Source organism: Haliotis asinina, chromosome 8 (genome assembly GCF_037392515.1).
Source record: "Haliotis asinina isolate JCU_RB_2024 chromosome 8, JCU_Hal_asi_v2, whole genome shotgun sequence".
NCBI lineage: Eukaryota > Metazoa > Mollusca > Gastropoda > Lepetellida > Haliotidae > Haliotis > Haliotis asinina.
In genome coordinates this window covers 59,415,269-59,434,491 of record NC_090287.1, presented here as the reverse complement: position 1 = coordinate 59,434,491, position 19,223 = coordinate 59,415,269, and the positions used below count along the sequence as shown (strand labels likewise).

Genomic DNA, 19,223 nt, shown 5'->3' with positions numbered 1-19,223 from the left:
TTGAGCTATCCTAACACCTCAACTGATTCACTGATACTTAAAACTAAGTAATGGTATACGGGAGGTAACTCATCTTGACCTACTGAGTATAGTACAATTAGAGTTACCTGAATTTGTAGCAGACGTCATTTTCCTCAGCACTGTCAACAATGTCTGCTGAAGATAAAAGAAGGTTGATTTTTGAGTTGTGTAATCAAGGAATTGATGATGTAAATACATTGGCAGAGAGAACAGGAACTCCTCTTTCTACTGTGTATAGGATTAGGAAGAATTTTAAAGAGGGAAAGGATTTGGGGCACCAGAAAGGAGCAGGGAGACCCAGAAAATTGGACTTCTCAGATCGCGTCCAGCTGGGAATTTTAGCGTCTAAAAAGCAAAGGGCAAGCATCTCCAACATCAGGTATGAAATGATAGAAAGGGGATCAACAGTTGTATCAAAATCTACAGTTAGAAGAAATTTGATTGATCTTGGACGGGAGAAAAAGACTGGAATTCCTTCTCCTCTCATGAAACAAGAACATAAAGACAGGTGTGTTGAGTGGTGTTTGGCACATGAAAATTTTGACTGGGAAAATGTGATTTTTACTGATGAAAGCTCAATATGGGTATATCCCAATAATGTGAAAATATGGACAAAGTCTGCGTCAGCACCGTTTTATCGATGACCTAAATACAGCCCAAAGTTTCATGTATGGGGAGGGATATCCTTATTAGGATATTAGCTGTGTGTGTTTGAGGGAAATCTGACAAGTCAACGCTACACTAACATATTAGATAATTTTCTCCTTCCAAGTGCACATGTGTTTTATGGAAATGACTGGATTTTGCAGCCAGATAATGATCCTAAACACACCGCAAAACATGCCAAGCAGTTGTTTCAGGAGAAAAATGTGACTGCATTACCATTTCCTGCATATAGTCCTGACTTAAATCCCATTGAGAACATTTGGGGGATGATGAAGGAATGTGTGAATCAAAAGGGGTTGACAAAAATTGAAGACATGAAGAGAGAAGTGGTCCGATACTGGGACAGCATAACCCACGAGACACTAACCTCTCTGATAGGAAGTATGCCTACCCGTCTTAGACTGTGCCGTGAAGCTCAAGGAGACTTGATAAAATATTAAATTGTTACCTACACAACATGAAAAGGTCAGTTCACTTTCACAATACATTCAATTTTATCTGATTTGTTCTCGTTTAATAATATGAAATGCTTTAGCTATTCTCAATAATTTTGAACCATACTGTACATCATTATCAGTAATTTCCATGTCCCGAAGATTCCCCACATGGATAAAATGTGTGAAGCCCATTTCTGGTGTCCCGTCGTGATATAGCTGGAATATTGCTAAAAGTGGCGTAAAACCCAACTCACTCACACACTCTATGTCCAAAAGAGGGAAGTGGGGGTATGTGAGCCGTGCTCGCTTCTACACTTGTTCTCTTTTAATTTTACAGATTATCATCACGTGATCCTAAAGTGCAACCGGTATGGTCCAATCCCAGATTTGTCACACCCAAGGACAAAGAAGCCTCACATGCCATGATTGAGATTTATGGCTGCTCAGAAATAAGACACTTATTTGGAGATAAAAAAACAAAGTCTAAATATCTGTTTGAAATCATTGCTAAATGCATGGAAGAGAAAGGATTCATAATTTCAGACAAGGCTGAAAAGTCTTGGGAGCGATGTGCACAAAAATGGAGAAACCTTTAGAGATCTTTTAAAGAATATATTTTCCACCAAAACAAGACAGGGGCAAGAAAGAAGAAGAAGCCAGATTTTTTTGAGGAGATGTATGCAATCACTGGACAGAAACACACTGTGAGTCCGGTGGCACTCAGTGACACTTCTCCAGCTGTTGGCCCATCAGAACAGACGAACATTGGCACAACTGTAAACAACTCATCACCTGTGAGAAAAGCTGTTACAGATGACAATCAGGCCAAGGATGCTGACTGCCAAGGAGCACCATCAACAGGGAAAACTACAGCAAAGAAGAGGAAGTTATTTCTGAGCTGCTTCATCAATACAGACAGGAGGATCTACATCTAGAAATGGACAGAGAACATAAAGAACAAGCTCGTTTTGATGATCTTAAAGCACTTTTGATAGATCTGCATCAGGATTGTACGAAGGCCATTTATGCACTAATTGATGCCTTGAAAAATAAACATAAATATTTCTATATATCCAAATCAATTATGCACAAATCCATGTATTTGTGTAGGAGTCGATTCTGATGTTCTACTTGATTGTTCAACCTATCCTAAGTACATGTATATTTACAAATATTGTTGGAAATAACATGTGCTCTCTCCCTCCAGTTATTTGCACTGTTAATTTACCTGGCTGTTTCCATGGGTACTTGATTTTGCTGATTGCAGCAGATAGTTTTCTTCAGGATACCACAAAATCTTGTAACAAAACAAATAAAATATTCACATGTTTATTTCTGAAGTTTCTTTTCAACACTTTGTTCAAAATGTTGTCACTTTTTATACACTTGAACTATCAGTGACTGTTGAATAACATAGCAGGCTTGTATTAAATAGGGCTGACATTCATTCAAGAGTAATATGTCTATTTATACTCATTTCAGAATGTTTTAATTGCATCTGTATCAATGAACCCAGTATTTGAACAGGAATATCCAAATCAAAATAGAGTGATCATGAAGAATTGACAATTGCATCACGCTTCAGCGAGCCAGCAGTACTGCTGGTATTGCAAGTCGCAAAAACGCCTCCCTGTTCAGTTCAGCTCAACCTGATGAGGGGGCTAGGATAAGCCCTGAAACATCATGGAAATAAACTGAAGAAGTTGCTATCCATAAAATTTGTCCTGTATTACTACGCCAACTTCTAAATGCCTTTGAAGAATCCCATCTTCACTGGACTGACAGCAAAGGGAAACAACATGGCAGTATTAAACGCAAGCCACTTGAGTGAACTGCACTATGTGACACTGATTCCGATGGTCCCAGAAAAAGGTTTCTGATTTACAGGGACATATTTATGGTGCAGGTACAAGATATATGGTAGTTCACCTTGTGCAAGTATGGTATACAATATATACAATACAATATGGTATATGGCATACAATATGGTATGCAGTATCTGTAATAGTTGCCCACATCATTGTGGGGGTATGGTTTGTGAAGCCTGTTTCTGGTGTTCTCGCTGGGATATTGCTGGGATATTGCTAAAAGATGTAAAACCATAGTCATTAACTATTGTGTATTACCTCTGCTAAATCAAATTACTATTCATACATAACCCACATGGGTACAACATATGAAGCCCCTTTTGGGTGTACCCAGGTTTCTGATTGTGCATAGAGTTGAGGCAGACCATCAGAGAGCTTTGCAGGTAGATATAAGAAGAGACAGATATCAGAATATTATCATCTAACATCTTTGAAAGCTGCACCAGTAAGAAAATCAAATTAAAATATGAGTTTGGAACACATTCGGTTTTCTCAAGGCACTCACTTGGGTTTGTGTATCCTATTTTTGTTATGTTGCCATTGTACATGGCGTTAATGAAAGCAAGTAAGATACTCATGTAGGATTCAAAACTATTTAGCCATGTCTAAATAATGTTTTGTTCTGTTTAAACAGTAAGATCATATGAAGCTAAAGTCAATGCTGTGTTTCAAGTCTGTGGACAATAAACAAGTTCAAAAGTTAAAATTTTTTTCAAGCATTAGTAGCCAATTAAGTCAGGGTGTTTGACAACGGAAGTGATAACGGAGAGTGTACTAATACTTGTACTAGAATGGAAACTGTTAGCATTGACACTAATGAAGGTTGTGAGATTGCAGAAAAAATTACAAACTTAAGAAGACAAAGAGGAGGAATAATGTCTTCATTTATTAAGTTGGAGAATTTTCTGAGGGACAAAAGTCATGAAAAGGCCACTGTGGTTTTGGTTGACTTAGTAGATAAGGAAAAAGACAATATTGAAGGAATAATGACCAGTCTTGTTAGCTTGTTAGGAATGACCATGATGAAGATAGTCAAGCTGAGACAGGTGAAAGAAAGGTCTGAACAGTTAATGACTGATATTAAAGTATGGAGGCTACATTCAGAAGTAATCCAGGAAATAACAAAGATGATGTATCGCCAGAAGACTCTGCAAGTCAGGCTTGTGGAAGTCATACCTCATCTGTGAGTTCAAGGGCTAAGGCTGCTGCAAAAAAAAGCTGCTTTGCGTGTGCGAGCAGCAGCGTTACAGAAAGAACATGAACTTAAGCTCAAACAACTGGAGTTACAACACTTACATAAAACTCTTCTAACAGAGGCAGACATAGCTGCTGCTGAAGCAGAAGAGCAAGAAATAAGAAGGAGCATCTCACAAAAAAGGGATGGATACAGGCCTAAGTCGTGATGGCTTAGTACAGGGCAAGGTTCACACAAAGGAGGATAAGCGCTTAGATCCTTTGGCAAAGGAGTGGCCACGCTGGAAGTTTTATCTATTAGATACTGGTGATAATCCAACCTTGTCACAACATAATCAACAGGAACAGCAGGTATGGAAATAGGGTCAAGATAGCATCGTGGATGGAACGTGTGATGTGGCAGGTGACAATGTGACAAGTGATGATAAAATGCTCTACATGCAACAACAGATGTTGAATGCTATGTGAGAAAAGCTGGGAAATATGTTTTGAGCAAAATATAACATTGCAAAGTGGCCTTGAGACCAGAAACCTACAGTTTACAACATCCTACTTTTAACAGAAACAGAATAACCATTACTGGCAGAGATGATCACTGGTGAGCTGATCTCATGGATATGGTCAAGTTTTCAAAATAAAACTGAGAATCATTTATATCTTGGTGGTCATCAATGTGTTCTAATAAATCTGGCTAAGACCCTTGAGAAAAACAAAACAAGGCTGTAACAGAGCCTAAGACCTTATAGACATATTCAGCAAAGGGAGACAACCCATCCCAAAATCGGCATTAGCATTGTGACATAACTGTCAACCATTATGACATCATACATCTAGTGGTACTACACTAGTACAATATTGCCGTGAAAATATTACACTGCAGCATCTTCCACAGGTGAGTAATAAATGCTAACACGGCTCAATTGTCAAGTCGACGCTCAACTTATCCTTGTTTGTCAGTAGTAAACAACATTGTGATAAATGGTTTCACTGGCCTATGAAATTCCATTCCTCAATCAAAGCATCTGATTTTGTGTAATGTTGTGATTGTACAGATATGTATTTCTTTGATCTAATGTTAGAGTGAACGCAGGACAGATCCTCAACCCACATTTATTCTGCATGCACAGGGACAATAAAATGTATATAAATGATAAATCATATCGTTACTGTTGACATTTCCAATACTATCCAACTCTATCTGACACTTGGCATATGCTGATAGGTCCAAAAGGATCACATGGCAGAGGGGACATCATAGAAATGGTTTTCAGTTATAATTCCACCAAATCAGAGGCATTCCATATATTTCTAACAACTGACTAGGTGACGTTAGCCATCAGAGGTTGGCGGATGGGTGGTAGTTGACAATTATATACAGGAGATCTCATTTGGATAACTGCGCTAAAACTGTCAAAACTGTAACTACTTACTGAACTCCAGCAGGGAATCGAACCCAAGTTGTAGGTGTGATGGGTGAACACAAACCTTTAACCTTCCCAACTGTCCTCAGGCTAATTTAAGTCCTGCTGAGTTGCAAATATCATTGGATCTTGATGATAGTCATAGAAAGATGTCTTACTCCAACATGGCATCTCTAGGTCTGCAGCGCACTGTGACATTATCAGTTTACCACGGTATCACAATCAAATGACATCACTGATCCCTCGGCCACCAAAGTTGTAGCTGTACTATTCAAAGTGTAGCTGTTCTAGTCATACTGAAGATTATGGTGATAACAGTTCACAAAGAATTAGATGACATGAGTGACTTTGATTATAAACAGAATTTCACCAACATCCTCCCAGTTGAAATGCAATAGAATCATTGATCAGAGTGAAGATATCTCATCACCTCTTGCATATTTGATCCGAGGGAGGGATTCTCATCATATTCAGTCCATATTTTGCCATTGTTTGTTCCCTGAGAGCTGCTTGCAAACTTTAACATGATTAAAGTTGAATTAATCTGTCACATCTAATGGAATATCCTGATGCCTCCACCCCAGCTGCAACACACAATAGTGCTGGCTAGAACAGGGTGACACATGACGTCCATACACACATCAAGGCCAGTAGAGAGCTGTTTCTTTAGCTTACCAGTCTGGTAGTCGTAGATGTGAATCTTGCCATCGGAGCTCCCACTGACGACAAGGCTGCCATCACGACTCACATCGAACCCTATGCTATATCCCAGCAACTGAAAGAGAATAACAAGAATGAGTCAGTGTGCAGATTTAGAATTGGTCTTCTGCAATCCATGCTAGTTGTAAGAGACGACTTGTCCCAACATGCAAACAAACAAAACGAAACATGTAGCTGCTAGATGGGACACTGTTTAATCTGAAGTTTGTGCATAAAGATTACTCAGTCAATTATAGAAAGTCTTGATGAGATCAAGAATTAATGAAGTGGCTGAAGAGGGATGTCAAGAGGGATTCTGTGGCGAATCATCCCCAAAATTTAAAAACAAAAACTAAAAAAAAAACGTCTTGGAGGGTCATATTACATTTTATGACATTATACTTTCTTTGGATTGGTCATAGAAAAAGTGGCATTTTATAAAAACATATGAAACAGGCAATGCATCTGCATTGTACCTTTCGGGGAGTCATAAAAATATATTCAAGTTCATCCAAAAATAAGGAAGGGTCACTATTTTAAGAACAATAGGGCATCAAAAGACCTCTAAAAATCCTGAAATAAATGTCTTCAATCCCTAACAATGTACATGAATGTAAGAACTTGATAAGAAACCTATACAACTAAAACTGAAAACTATACCTGTATTCATCTGTTCATATGAACTTACCTGTGACCCCTATAAATCTCTACAAGGAGCTAAAGATACGAATAGTAATAACACATCAACAAACGATTGCTACACTGAATGTCATACAAAAAGGATGACAGGAATGACTCTATAAATTACTGTAACTATTACTAGACAGTAGACGGGTTTAGCTGGATGACTTACAGTATGTCCCTCAAACCTCTTCGATCTGACCATCTTGTAGGGTCTGCTAGTGGAGAATATGGCCACATAGCCTCCATGGGTCTGGGCCATAAAGTAGCTACTTGTAGGATGCAACTTCAGTCGAACACATGCATACCGCTCCTACAGATCACAAACACAAAGAAAAAAAAGGTAATTTTCTGAATAAAATTGATATTTTATATTTATCCTGACTCATGCTTCATTGCTTATCTCGTCTTCCTGGCGAAGGTAGTGGAACACCTGAAATCCCTTGAAGTTTCCTTCTAAAAGAAGTGTACATAAAATTCACACTCACCCATGAGTTACCTCCCCTCCCACACACATGGTCAGCTGATTGGCCATGATACTCACTCTCTCCTATAATCACCCCACACGAGAATATGAGAATTGAGCATGTCTGTTAGGGCCGGCAGGAAGGGCTTTCGTCTTGAGTCAGGATAAGTATAAAATATCAATTCTATTCAGAAAATCACATAACTTTCCTTATCCTGACTCATGCTTAATTGTTTACAGAATTGGCGGAAACGGCGGTGGGTCAGACCTGGCTGGCTGGATTCTGCTGGTTGTTATTACGTCCAATAATTTCCCCCCACTAACAGGAACTTGTTACAGCGATAATTCAGTCCTGTCCTTTCTAATATTCATTCTAGATTCTGAGGGGATCTCATCCAGTTGAACTGGTCTTCTATAGATGACTTCGTTGACTGCCAAGTAATGACATCAAAAGTAACTAGCCTCCTGCTAGTTTCTGATGCAACTAAATGTCAAGGTATAGCAATCGAGACTAGTTGTGACCCGTCTTGGTGTACAAGTATCTTCATTACGAGTAAAGGGTCATAATCACTCATTCTAGTCTGTTAAAGACATGTGCATGGACTTTCCACCATTATACTCCGCAGAGCGTCTGGCCTCCACAAGTCGCATGATAAATCGAGTGAGTTAAGTCAGCGTCGTCGGGGAACTGTTAGTTGCTGAGCAGCGACAAGTGGCCCAAACTGATGAATGCCAGAGACGCCCTCCGTGGCAATGTCTCGTAGGTAGAGGTTGCCAAACACCTTGTTTGATTTCCAAAAGCAGTTGATAGCGAGCAATTCCAATGTAGTGCTAGAGTAGAGGCCAAGGCTCTGACTTCATGTGGGTTGGAGGCTCGCGGAGGTTCCCATCCTGCTGCTTTAAAGGCTCTCAATATAACAGCTCTGATCCACACTGAGATAGTGTTGCAGGATACTTCTGTAAGTGTCTCAGTAGATATAGGGATAAACAGGCGCTTGAAACGTTGCCGTCTAGACTTGGTACTTGTGATGCATATCTTCAATGCTCTGACTCAACAAAATGATAAATCTGGAGTATCATGGGGTCTAGGGACTGAAGATAGTGCCTGTATGTGGAATTGTCTATCCGGTTGACCTGGCAGTTGATTTTGTGCAATAAAATCCCATCGTAGACCCAGATGAGCTGTCTGTTGATGACTTGCACCAAAGCTTGTGTGGTTGAATTTCTGACATTCGTGCAGTTATACTTAGGGCAAGTGAAAATAGCATTTTTTGATTCAACATTTCAATTGAAGTTCGACAAAGTGGTTCATATGCATCACTTGTGAGATGTTGGAGTATGATGTTTAGATCCCATGCTGGAGCTCTAAATCTGTGTTGCTGATTTTCCAATTTGAACGAACGAAGTAAGGCAATAAGCTCTGGTACTTTAGTCAGTTTGGTCCCTGTTCCCATGGTGATGACTGAGAGCAGCTAAGTATGTAGGTAATGTAGAACCCTTCAGACCCTTAGAATGAGGTAAACAGCATAAATAATCTGCTATTTGAGGATGAGTTGCCTTGTTCACCAAAAATCTCTTTTTCCCAGCATATGTCTCAAACCGATTCCACTTGTCGTCATAAAGTGTGCAAGTGGATTTCCGTAAGCCTAAGGGGACTGCTTTCGCTGCTCTGGCTGAATATCCTCTGCATTTCAAGCAAGTCTTAATACGGTCCATACGTGAAGATGAAATACCATGTAAAGTAAATACAGAGTCTTCTGAGTTAGCAGTTAAAATGAGGTCCAATCAAGCAGTTCGTACACATCACTTGTGAGATGTCGGAGTATGATGTTTAGATCCCATGCTGGAGCTCTAAATCTACGTTGTTGATTTTCCAACTTGAAGGAGTGTAGCAAGGCAAGTAACTCGGGTACTTTAGTCAGCTTGGTCCCCGTTTCCATGGTGACAACTGAGCTGAGAGCTGCCAAGGATGTAGGTAATGTAGAGCCTTTCAGACCTCTGGAATGTCGTAGGTGACATAAATATTCTGCAATGAAGCCTTTCTTCTTGGCGTATGTCTCAAACCGCTTCCACTTGTCATCATAATGGGTGTGAGTGGATTTCCGTAAGGTTAAGGTAACTGCTTTCGCTGCTCTCATCAAGTAGCCTCTGTGTTTTAAACAGATTTTGATACGTTCCAGTCGGAACGCAGATGGGTTGCTGTGTGCCTGTTTCGTGTGTGGATGGACGAGAAGATTTCCCCAATCTGGTAGTTGTAGTGTTGGTTGTTCTACTCCTCTATCAGTGTTGGAAACCAATGTCTCCTTAGCCAGTAAGGCGCGACCAATGTCAGTAGTAGCCTCTCGGTCTGTTTTATTTTCTCGATGACTTTAGGTAGCAGAACTGGAGGGGGAAATGCAAATGTGTTTTAGTCGTCTCCCTGGGATGCTGAGAGTGTCTGTTGCCCAGGCTAACGGATCTGGTACCGATGACACAAAGGTTGTGTTTGTGGAGCCTTGTTGCAAATAAGTCTGTTTGCAGCGATCCAAAAGCTGATTAGTTATAACGCCTCTCGAAGCAGCATCCACTCTGTTGGTGATGGATGAAGAGGACGAGATAAGGCATATGCCATGATGTTGCAGACTCCTGGTATGTGAGATGCTTTTATTTGGAGATTCAGACTGTCGACTAGGTTGAAAAGTTGAAATGTCAGGTGTAGTAGAGATAGTGATCTTGTTGACCCTTGTTTGTTTATGTAAAAAGCTACTCTTTATCTGTCTGTGTGGATCATCAGTAGCTTGTCTCTCAGTGTTGTCACCCGGTGATGGATAGTATGAATCACCACTTTCATCTCCAAATGGTTGATGGGAAGAGTTCGATCTTCCGTCTTCCAGATTCCTGCTGCAACGTCTTTGTTTAGATGGGCACCCCATCCTTGGAGAGACATGTCTACATAGAGATGGTTGTTGAATGCCAACTGTAACGTATAAGTTCCTGTGCAGATATTTGACTGGCGAGTTCCCCATGGTGTGGTTTCAAGTTGTCTAGCATCGTAAACCGGTCAAGACGTGAAACCATGACTCAGGAATTGCTGTCAAAGACAGAGTTGTAGGCGTCTTCTGGTCATATCCTGAGAAGACGTGAGCAGACCGAGTAGACGTTGACACTGTCGTAATGGTAGCGGAGAGAGTAGAAGTTGTTCTAACATCAACTTTAACTTTGACCCACCGATTCTCTGGGACAGCGGTCTAATTCCATGTAGTGATGAATCAAATCCCAAGGACTTTAGATTCACATTCCATCCAAGCTGAGTTAGTAGCCTGATAGTGAAGTCCAACTGTAGACTGAGTTGACTTCTCTCATGAAGAACTTGTATGCCGTGAAGATACGTCATTCTTCACTTCCAGATTGTCAATACCATTCATTATGAGCGTGTTGACATTTGCAGGAAGTCTATTTAAAGCTGGCTGACTGTCCGATCAGGAGCTGTCATTCATTGCTGCAATCCTCGTGATAGGCCACGTTGAGTCTGCTGTTAGAAGACCTCTATGCTGCCTGAGGAATCAAATGACGCTGCAAACTGTTAATCTAGTGTGTAATCGACATCTATTCGAAAGTCACCAATAACATTACATTCTGCACAGGGCGTCAAAGACCAATCAAATTGTAGATGTAACGTCACCAGCTTTCTTTGCAGGGCGTTGTCTCTTGGAGACCAATCAAATTGTAGACTTGACGTCACTGGTGACAACTGATCATTGTGAAATCTTGTTCAAATGGTGATATCCTTGCTAGCATTTAGGTTTGTCCGCCATCATGCTGTTTGGCGAGCACGTGTCTAGATGAGTAAAGTATGCGAAAAAACTTCTGCCGCTTGAAGCTGATGTAGACTAGTTGTCTTCCAGGTAGATGTGTCAGAATTTTTCAATGAAGAAAATCTCTTGTGATCAGAGGTGTAGTCTGCAGTGGTATGTTGTAGTCATCTCGAAAAATCTTCGTGACCTATCCATCATTGAGAATTCCCCAGTTCCCCTTCCACCCACTGGAGACAGTTGTATGGGAACGGCTGAGGGTGGAGAACTCCAGTGGTTCCGACCCTGATCTTCAATGTTTAAATCCTGGATGCTCTGGTATTAAACTTCTTATCTCTCGCTCTCTGGACTCTTTACTGTAACGCTGACTTGTCTGCTTGAGCACCGTTGTCAAGAAGACAATGGACTTGATCATCATGACTTCTCTGAAGTCTTGGCCGATAATCCTTACTATCTCTACAATCTTGTCGAGAACATAGATTGAGTCCTGGAGCAGTTGAGACAAGGTGTTCGGATGTAAACTACTGATTCTTGTTCTGAGTGATGAAAGTTGATAGGATCATTCACTCTTCTTCGTTCACAGGATTGCTGAACTTGAGATGGAAGTCATGTTGGCGGCTTCAAATCGAGCCTGTCCGAAGAAGGTGCATCTCGTAGAGGTCTCTCTCTGATGGAGGGTTTCAACAAAGGTTGTTGTTGAAACTTGGTTGCTGACTTGAATGTCGTAAATAGCTTTTCAGAAATCTTAGATATCGTAGCTATCGGCAGAAATATCAACGCATGTCTTCCTTCTTCATCCTATAAGTGTTTGGTTCGTTGGAGTCTTTGGGTGCTGAGACTAAGTCCAGACTATGACTTCCGAATCAGAGACGAGAACTTCCTTCGGAGAAGACGATCATGTTGCATAAAGGCATCTGCGTCGCACGGCTGCGTTGAGTACAGCAACAGCTGACTGTTCGAAGTGTAGCATCAACGCCAGCTCATCGTAGACATGTCATTCCTGTAGAGGGACGATCTCGTCACTGAAGGACTTCTTCGTTGAAGAATCTTGATTCTGTGATGACTTCGTCTTCGATGACAATGGTGATCTAGACTTCTTAGGTTGCAACGCCCATGTTCCCGATGAAGTACTCTTCTGTGGTCTACGGGATGACTTGCTGGGCCCAAGGTATAACCCCAGAGACACGCCTGACTGATAACTGGGTTGAAATTCAGCAGTTAATGAAAAACGATTACCCGAAGCTAAATCACCATTAGACATGACCAATGAAAGTCGACATTGCCTGTCCCTCACACACCTGAGAAAAGAACGAATTTACACAATAAATGGGAGGGGAGCATGCATTTTACGTCCGCTTCTTTTAGAAGGGAACTTCAAGGGATTTCAGGTGTTCCCTTACCTTCACCAGGAAGAGGAGATAAGCAATTAAGCAAGAGTCAGGATAAGGAAAAATTATTAGCTTTCATACTTTCTAACAGACGATCTTGCAATGAAGTTGGTAATGAAATCAGGAGTGTAGAGTACAGAAGATTATGAATATATTAATGAAATTTCTATCGATAATGTCTTTTTAATATTCCTTGTTCTCAAACTCCCATACCTGGTATATTTGGTTCGAGAGGGGGACCCCCGAGGTGTAGTCCCAGGCCATGATGTTGCGGTCAGCGGAGTCGCGTGTCACCATGTCACTGCAGGAGAAGAACTGGTTCCCATCTTTAGTGAACAGGACATCCTGTATCTGGAGACAACCAGGTACTCAGTGTTACACACTTTCAGACACAGACTAAAGACAATACCACACCATGAGCAATCAATCTCTGATGAACTACCGCGGGACGAAACACTGAGCAGTAAATACAGAGGGAGTGAGTAAGTATGGTTTTACGCCACTTTTAGCAATATTCCAGCAAATATCACTGTGAGAATGACTTCATATATTGTGCTGCTGTGAGGAACTGAACCTAGGTCTTCAGTAGGACAAGCCAACGCTTTAACCAGTAACCAGTGCCTTTCATTACACTCCACTACTGAGTCTAACAAACCCTAGCAGGAATTTGCGTCAGGTAACCTTTGAGTGTCCTATGACTGTCAAATCAAACGCAAGAAGGCCGAATGGATTAACCAATTAGATGGCTCCTGTTTAGGGTTTGGAGGGACTTAAAAAATTTGCTAGGCATTGACACTGATCAATCAATGAACGAAAATCTGCATAAAACACAGGTATTTGACCTGTAGTATATATGCTTAGGGCTTTCTGATGGCATGGTTACCATTAGCTAATATTTCCGCAAGCTGACATCCTTGAATATTGACCAAAAAACGCTACTTTCAGCAACTGTTTACACACTGTTGACGGTATTGTAGCGTGCTTTATGTGTACTACCTGGTAGCAATCATATGGAAAATAGCATTTGGAATTGTTTGGGTACAAACCTTTCCGAAGTTAAAGTTCAAAAGGTATGTTTGAAAGGTTACATGATGTGACCTCCTCCTAGATTTTGTCAGACTCAGTAGTGGAGTGTAACGAAAAGTACTGACACTAAGTTTACTTGGTCAGGCTCTCAGACTTAGATGACTAGTCATCAGTTCCCAGTTGTGCAGATCAATGCTCACGCTGTTGATTACTGGAATGTCTGGTCCAAACTCGATTATTTACAGACAGAACTGGACTATTGCTGAGTGTGGTGTAAAACTTAACTCACTCCCTCACTCAATATGTGTTGCTGCTTCAGTGATAATATATGTCAGTGCAGTGCTTTGAGCTTGTGATACAATAGTTCAGTGTTCAAACAGTAATTATCAAGTCTAAATGTAAGGCTCAGTTTGAAAAATAGATTTTAAGATATGGTTGATTTACTCAGATGTACGGAACATGTCTACAATGCTTTCCAGACCATCAGGCTGGAATAGCTGTAATTTCGACCGTCTATCCGAAATCTCGCCCGTCTTGTGTGGCCGGATGGGCACTGCTATCACATCAATAATCTTCCTTCTTATGAACCTGAATGTTTTGCACGAAGCATTTAAAGCAAAAACAAATAGTCTTAACAAGAATGATGTTTTCACTACAAAGTTTCAAACATACGAATAGGCATAAGCATGGTCAGAATAGACATTTACTGTTTTCTTACTCCTTCAAAATGTTTTTCTTTGAGTATAGTTACCAAAGTAACCTGTAATCATTGTCTATTCTAGAACTGAAAATCTAGGGGGGATTTGTCGCCCCTTTACAAAAAAAGGAGGGGGATTTGGAAAATGTAGGGGGGAATAGCTGTATTAACGTCTTTCAAAATAGTGTGGATGTACGAAAGTTATTGCAACCACCACCAGTGAAAATATTGCTCCTTTTATTTTGGCTACAATAGTCACATATCATAGCACCAAGCTCATTTTGAGAGAACCATGGCCATTCTTGCAACCATTTATTTCTGAAAAACACTTGGTTTGGGTATTTTTAGAGTCAGAGGGACCGGGGTCAGTCTCAGGGTTTTGCTCGCCTTTCGATTCACACGTATCCTTAACAGACGTATCGGTCTGGGGAGACATGGCGGACACTGCTGCTTTCTCAGTGGTATTTTGTGCAAAAATGTCAGTTATTTTCATTCTTTTGCGTGGCATTATTCACACCAAATTACCACAAAAAATAAATAAGAATGTAAGTAAGAATTTCGTATTCATTTGTCATCTGCAACTTCAAGTGATAATATTGTCTGATTTCAAAAAAGAAGCTAAAACGAACTGTTCTAAAAAAGATCGACAAAACTGTGTTTTGCAAGTGCTGTACACAAGCACTATGTTTAGAGTTCTTAGTCTAACACTGTCAATTAATTAATTAATCAAATCATAACTTCATCGAAAAATGTTATCGATTTTCATACTGATATGAACGGAATTTTGTTTCCCCAGTGCCCACAGTGGTTTTAACCAAGGGAAGTTACTCTGGTATGTTTACATGTTGTCACTCGAACTTGACTCTGTGACCGACTCCGATTTAAAAAGTCCTTCCTTGTCAATATAAAGCTTTTTTCGTATGTTTTTTGAAAGGTAGTTAGGGAGCAAATTACTAAGCGCGACAGTTCACGCTGTCTTAATTTTATGAGGCGTGATTTGATCATTATTAGCGCGAATCACACGTCCTAGAATAGACACAATATTCCTGAAAAGTGAAATTGAACTGCATGATCAGTAAGGTATATACCTGCCCCAAGTCATCATGGTACTGGAAGTTCTTACATGCAGTGTGAGGAGTTCTGATGTCCCAGTGCTGTAGACTGTTGGTGGAGCCAGTCACCACTTGACATCTCCTCACAGGGTTGAATTTCCCACAGGTCACATACCCAGCATGCTCCAACTTGCAAACTTGCTTTCCTGACAACCAGTCAAAACACATGAAGAGGACTAACAACATCACCAAATGTCTCAAGACTCTTATCAAAATAAAAATTGAATATGTCTACACCAGAGTAATAAACTGAAAGTGAGATATTTTCTTTTCACTAAGCATTGAGATATTATACGGTTAGTAGGCTGTGATACAAGAGTAACTGTTCAGGAATATCACCATTAATATAGTCTTTGAAGGGCATTTAGAAGTGAAATGCATAAGAATGAAGATTTTATGGATGTCAACTTCTTTATATGAGAACACAACGTTTCGGAGTTAATGCTTACTCCTTCATCAGGTGATATAGCTCTGTACCCCATTCTCAATCACCTGATGAAGGAGTAAGCATTAACTCCGAAACGTTGTGTTCTCATATAAAGAAGTTGACATCCATAAAATCTTCATTCTTACCATTAATATATCTTTTAAGAACTGGGTGAGTTTTTCAAAACCTTTTAACAATACTCCAGCAATATCACTGTGGGAACACCACAAATGGGCTTCACATATTGTATCCACTACCAACAACAACTGGCGCCAAAGGAAACTGCAAGAAGCCATCGAGATCCGGAGACAGAAACCAGCAATCAACCGTGACCAAGGATTGTACCTACCAAGTGCCTGGGACTTATTGATAAATTAATCTCATCTATCTGTGTACATTCTATCTATGTATCTATGTAATCCATGTATAGCCAATCTACCCGTGTACATCCTTATCTACTTGTGTTTGTACATCATCTACCCCCATGTAAACATGCCCATCAACCCTCATGCAGTCATGTACATCATCCTTATCCCCAATCATGTGTTATGTAAACATCATCCACCATTGGCTTCCACCCTTTTCCCCTATCATGTACATCGTCCTTACCCCCTACCTGTGTTATGTAAACATATCCCATCATCTGTAATGTATTACCATTGGCTTCTATCATTGTTATCATAACTGTCGGTTTCCAATCAGCGCTTGTTTATACTGGCTTCCAGCTTTCGTTAAGTCATTCCACTTGTTACTTTGTTATTGCTTTACCTGTACACATAAATATAGCTCTGTACCCCATTCTCAGTCACCTGATGAAGGAGTAAGCATTGTATCCACTAGGCCACCCCACCGCCCCTTTCATGTACTTCTGGTGCTCATGTTATATTTATATTCCAGATTACATTCTCAGCTCCCTCAGGAGAATACATCAGCAGCAATCATTTTCACCAATAATAGTGAAGATAAAGACAAAAAAAAACCCCAAAAGACAAAAGAAAAAGACGACAACAAATACTCCAAGAGAACTAATAATCATAAACAAAAAGTTTCATCTTTACCACTTTCAACATCGGTGACGATGGCGCTTCTATCATAACTACAACTGAGTATGCTCCGACCATCATGGCTCCATTCTGCATCTTTTACAGCCTTCCCATGATGCATCAGATTCCTTATGCAGGCACTTTCTGCAGAGAATGCATTCCAGATCTTCAGACAGGAATCCATGCTTGTTGACAGGAACAGGTGACTAAATGATGGAACATTCCATTTCACTTTGTTTACAACACCCCCGTGACCATCAATGTGTCTGTCAAGTTTTTCTGGGGGGAAATTATGGGAAAGGGTATGCATTCTGGATTGGATTTTTGAATGAATATAAAACACTTTTCTTTGCAAGCTTACAGTTTCATTTGATTTGGTGGAATAATCCAGCTTTGTCTCCTTTGAAGATTGTTGTTGTACTGTATGACTGTTATTCGAACAATCATATTTCCGTTTTACAGAACTTTGAGATTTTATAACTGGTAGATGTGACAATTTCTTGCTTGTATCAGATGTTATTTGTTTGACATCTTCAGCTTTAAATTCCCTCCAGAAAGAACTATTCGGTATTTCAACTCTCGATCCACCGATCTCCAACATTTCGTCCGTGCTGTTGCTGTCATCACATGAACTGTCATTGCTGTAGCTGGTATTCTCTTCTAATTCTATTCCAAAATAGTTGGTTTCCTTTTGAATATCTTGTATATTGTCCTTCATTAATTTATTATCTTTGGCATTTTCGTTATCTTCCTCACTCTCTCCAGAACTAATATCATATGACTGAAGAAGTTCCATTCTGGTGATGATATGCCTCTATCACAAACACCTATGGAAGAGAATGGAGACACTTAATGATTTTTGTTTGTAGTGTTGTTTGTTTGCTGTTTTACGGCATGCTCAGCAATATTTCTAGCTGCTACATAGGGGTGAAAAGTAAATAATTTTTGGGTTGTTTAATAGGTCATTCAGCAGCATTCTACAGTAGCTGGCCATAAGTAAGTCATCAATCATGAAATTTCCGCAGACATGCATGTTAATGAACTGTTGCAACAATGATTTTCATAGATCAAGTAGAAGTCATTTTGTTTTCATATTTAGCAAACTTGGAAATCATCTTCAGCTGTGTGTACATGATTTTCTTTCTTCTCTTCGTTGATCAGCTATTGAATGACACCTGACTAAGCCCCATATATAAGTACAACTTTTAATCTATCCTATAGACTGCCATGTTAAGCTTGATTGGTATGTCTAATATATGTTACTTAAATAGTTGCAGTTTTTTAAAATAATCATCGGAAAATTGAATGGAAATTATGTTTATATAGCTGAGATTATTTCCCTGCTGGCAGATAAGTATTGAAAGCAATATGACCAAAACTAAATTTATTAAGGTCTCTGAACATGCAAGTATATGGAATTTAATTAATGATGACTCACTAAAGGCCAACTGTTGTAGCTGTATTTATGGCCAGCTACCGTAGCTATATGACGAAGGTCAGTAAACAGTAGATTGTGGACCAGCAAACCCAAGGGTTAACAGTATCATCATCGATCTAAACAATTTCGATTTGATGACGAGTCAACCAAGTCAGTGATTCTGACAACCCAATCCTGCTGGTCGCGTCATATGACAATTGTGGGATGCTGAACGCCAGTTCTACAGTGTTCACAAATAGCGTCTGACCCTCTGACAAATCTGGCAGATTTACCAGTGGTCAGGCAGAAATCACCAACCCACCAGCCCCCGTGTCTGCCTGAATATTTCACAATGTCATTGTGTGAAGTTGTTATTTGCGGCATGTGACCCTTGTTTGCTGTTTGAAAAATCTTATGTTTGTTATCATACAATGTCAATAATTTCAATGCCAATTATAAGAAATGTCAAATCTGAAATGTTTGTTTTTTATGTTATTCTGTGGGTCCAGTGAATTTTCAGTGGGTCAGACAGACATCTGAAACTTACAGGACCCAATGTTCTGTTACTTTGAAACACCATCCTGAACACTGGTTCTAACCCGGACTTTCGCGGGTGACAATGATATTGATAACCGTATACACTACCCAAAAAGCCTCCTGGTCACTCGAAACAGAAGGCTGATATCACTTGAAACTTTTGCCTACGATTGAGGTTTTCTTACATTGCCAGAGAGTTTCATCATTTACTACAACAAAAGACGCATACATGTCTTTGTTGCAACCTACTGCCATGCTAAACCGTGAGCATTGCAGGTGAGAAACATCATTCAATAAGGGACATGGGCGCAGCCATTTTGCAAATCCGCCGA

General features: G+C 40.1%; 1 protein-coding gene across 1 annotated transcript; it reads right to left on the bottom strand.

The window, feature by feature from the left end:
* Window positions 1-5,280: 5,280 nt before the first annotated feature.
* Window positions 5,281-17,764, bottom strand: LOC137294862 (WD repeat-containing protein 25-like). Its single transcript, XM_067826001.1, has 5 exons — window positions 16,953-17,764; window positions 15,444-15,613; window positions 12,846-12,983; window positions 7,160-7,300; window positions 5,281-6,382 (listed from the first exon to the last, which is right to left on the bottom strand). The coding sequence occupies exons 1-5, from the start codon at window positions 17,731-17,733 to the stop codon at window positions 6,161-6,163; spliced, it is 1,452 nt and encodes a 483-aa protein (XP_067682102.1). The 5' UTR covers window positions 17,734-17,764; the 3' UTR covers window positions 5,281-6,160.
* Between the last annotated feature and the right edge of the window lie 1,459 nt (window positions 17,765-19,223).